The 1242-nt window shown below is 43.6% G+C and overlaps 1 protein-coding gene across 1 annotated transcript; it reads left to right on the top strand.

The window, feature by feature from the left end:
• Positions 1-8: 8 nt before the first annotated feature.
• BckdhA (Branched chain keto acid dehydrogenase E1 subunit alpha) lies at positions 9-1237 on the top strand (the record flags this gene model as incomplete). Its single annotated transcript, XM_065316746.1, has 2 exons — positions 9-1114; positions 1168-1237. Coding segments are annotated over exons 1-2 (984 nt in total), but the record flags the coding sequence as incomplete, so codon positions are not given.
• Positions 1238-1242: the final 5 nt, after the last annotated feature.

Below are 1242 nucleotides of genomic sequence, written 5' to 3'. Positions count from 1 at the left end.
TGGTTGCCTACCGTAATAACACAAGTTAACTTTTAATAAAGTTTGTTATACGTTTGATAAGGCAATAGGCCTAAAATGAACGCAAATTAACAATTTATGAGTACTGGAGGTCACACAACCAGTTTGTGTTGCGCACGACTGTCAACTGAGTCGCCTGTATTAGCCCAGTTATCTTCAAATCACAAACGTAGTGTTAAGTAATGTCGCTCAGTAAGAACATTGGGAAGTTGAGCCAGGTTTTCCTGCAGGTAAGAAACGCACGACACTTCAGCAGCCAGCCGAATTTCCCCGGTGCACGCACATCATGGACCGAAAAACTCGAATTCCTCAGACCAGATCAACCCACACCGATACCAGTCTACCGAGTAATGGACCGCCTGGGTAATGTAATCATACCCAGTGAAGATCCCAACTTAAAACCAGAAATCCTCATTAAAATGTACAAAGACATGACATTACTAAACGTAATGGATAAAATCCTGTATGAATCCCAGCGTCAGGGCCGCATCTCTTTCTACATGACGAATTATGGTGAAGAAGGCAGTCATATTGGTAGTGCTGCTGCTTTGGAAGACAACGACCTCGTCTACGGGCAGTATCGTGAAGCAGGCGTCCTGGTATGGCGCGGATTTAGTCTCAAACAGTTCATGAGTCAATGTTATGGTAATATTGATGATGTAGGAAAAGGACGTCAAATGCCCGTGCACTATGGAAGCAAAGATTTAAACTTTGTAACAATTTCAAGCCCACTGAGCACACAAATGCCACAGGCTGTTGGGGCTGCATACGCACTTAAAGGAAAAAATCGTGCTGTTATTTGTTATTTTGGTGAAGGCGCTGCCTCAGAAGGAGATGCGCACGCAGCTTTTAACTTCGCAGCGACAATGGAATGTCCTGTGTTGATGTTCTGCCGAAATAACGGCTTTGCTATTAGTACACCAACGAAAGATCAGTACCGTGGTGATGGTATTGCAGCCAGAGGAGCCGGGTATGGTATGACAACTGTCCGGGTTGATGGAAACGATGTTTTTGCTGTTTATAATGTCACGAAACGCGCGAGGGAATTTGCTGTGAAAGAAAACAAGCCTGTTTTGATTGAGGCGCTCACATATCGGTAATTTTCTAAGTTTTCTTCGTATTTTCTTATAAAATTCTTGATGTTTGTAGTGTTGGACATCATTCTACTTCAGATGACAGTACAGCATACCGCCCCAAAGAGGAGGCTGAGCACTGGACCAAATA

The sequence above is a fragment of the Atheta coriaria genome, unplaced genomic scaffold (assembly GCF_025399875.1).
Source record: "Atheta coriaria isolate IRGN ID8LTWV9N9 unplaced genomic scaffold, Caltech_Dcor_3.1 scaffold4062_size1242, whole genome shotgun sequence".
In the NCBI taxonomy this organism is placed as follows: domain Eukaryota; kingdom Metazoa; phylum Arthropoda; class Insecta; order Coleoptera; family Staphylinidae; genus Dalotia; species Dalotia coriaria.
Note: the sequence above shows the minus strand (reverse complement) of the source record. Positions and strands in the feature narration are given on the sequence as shown.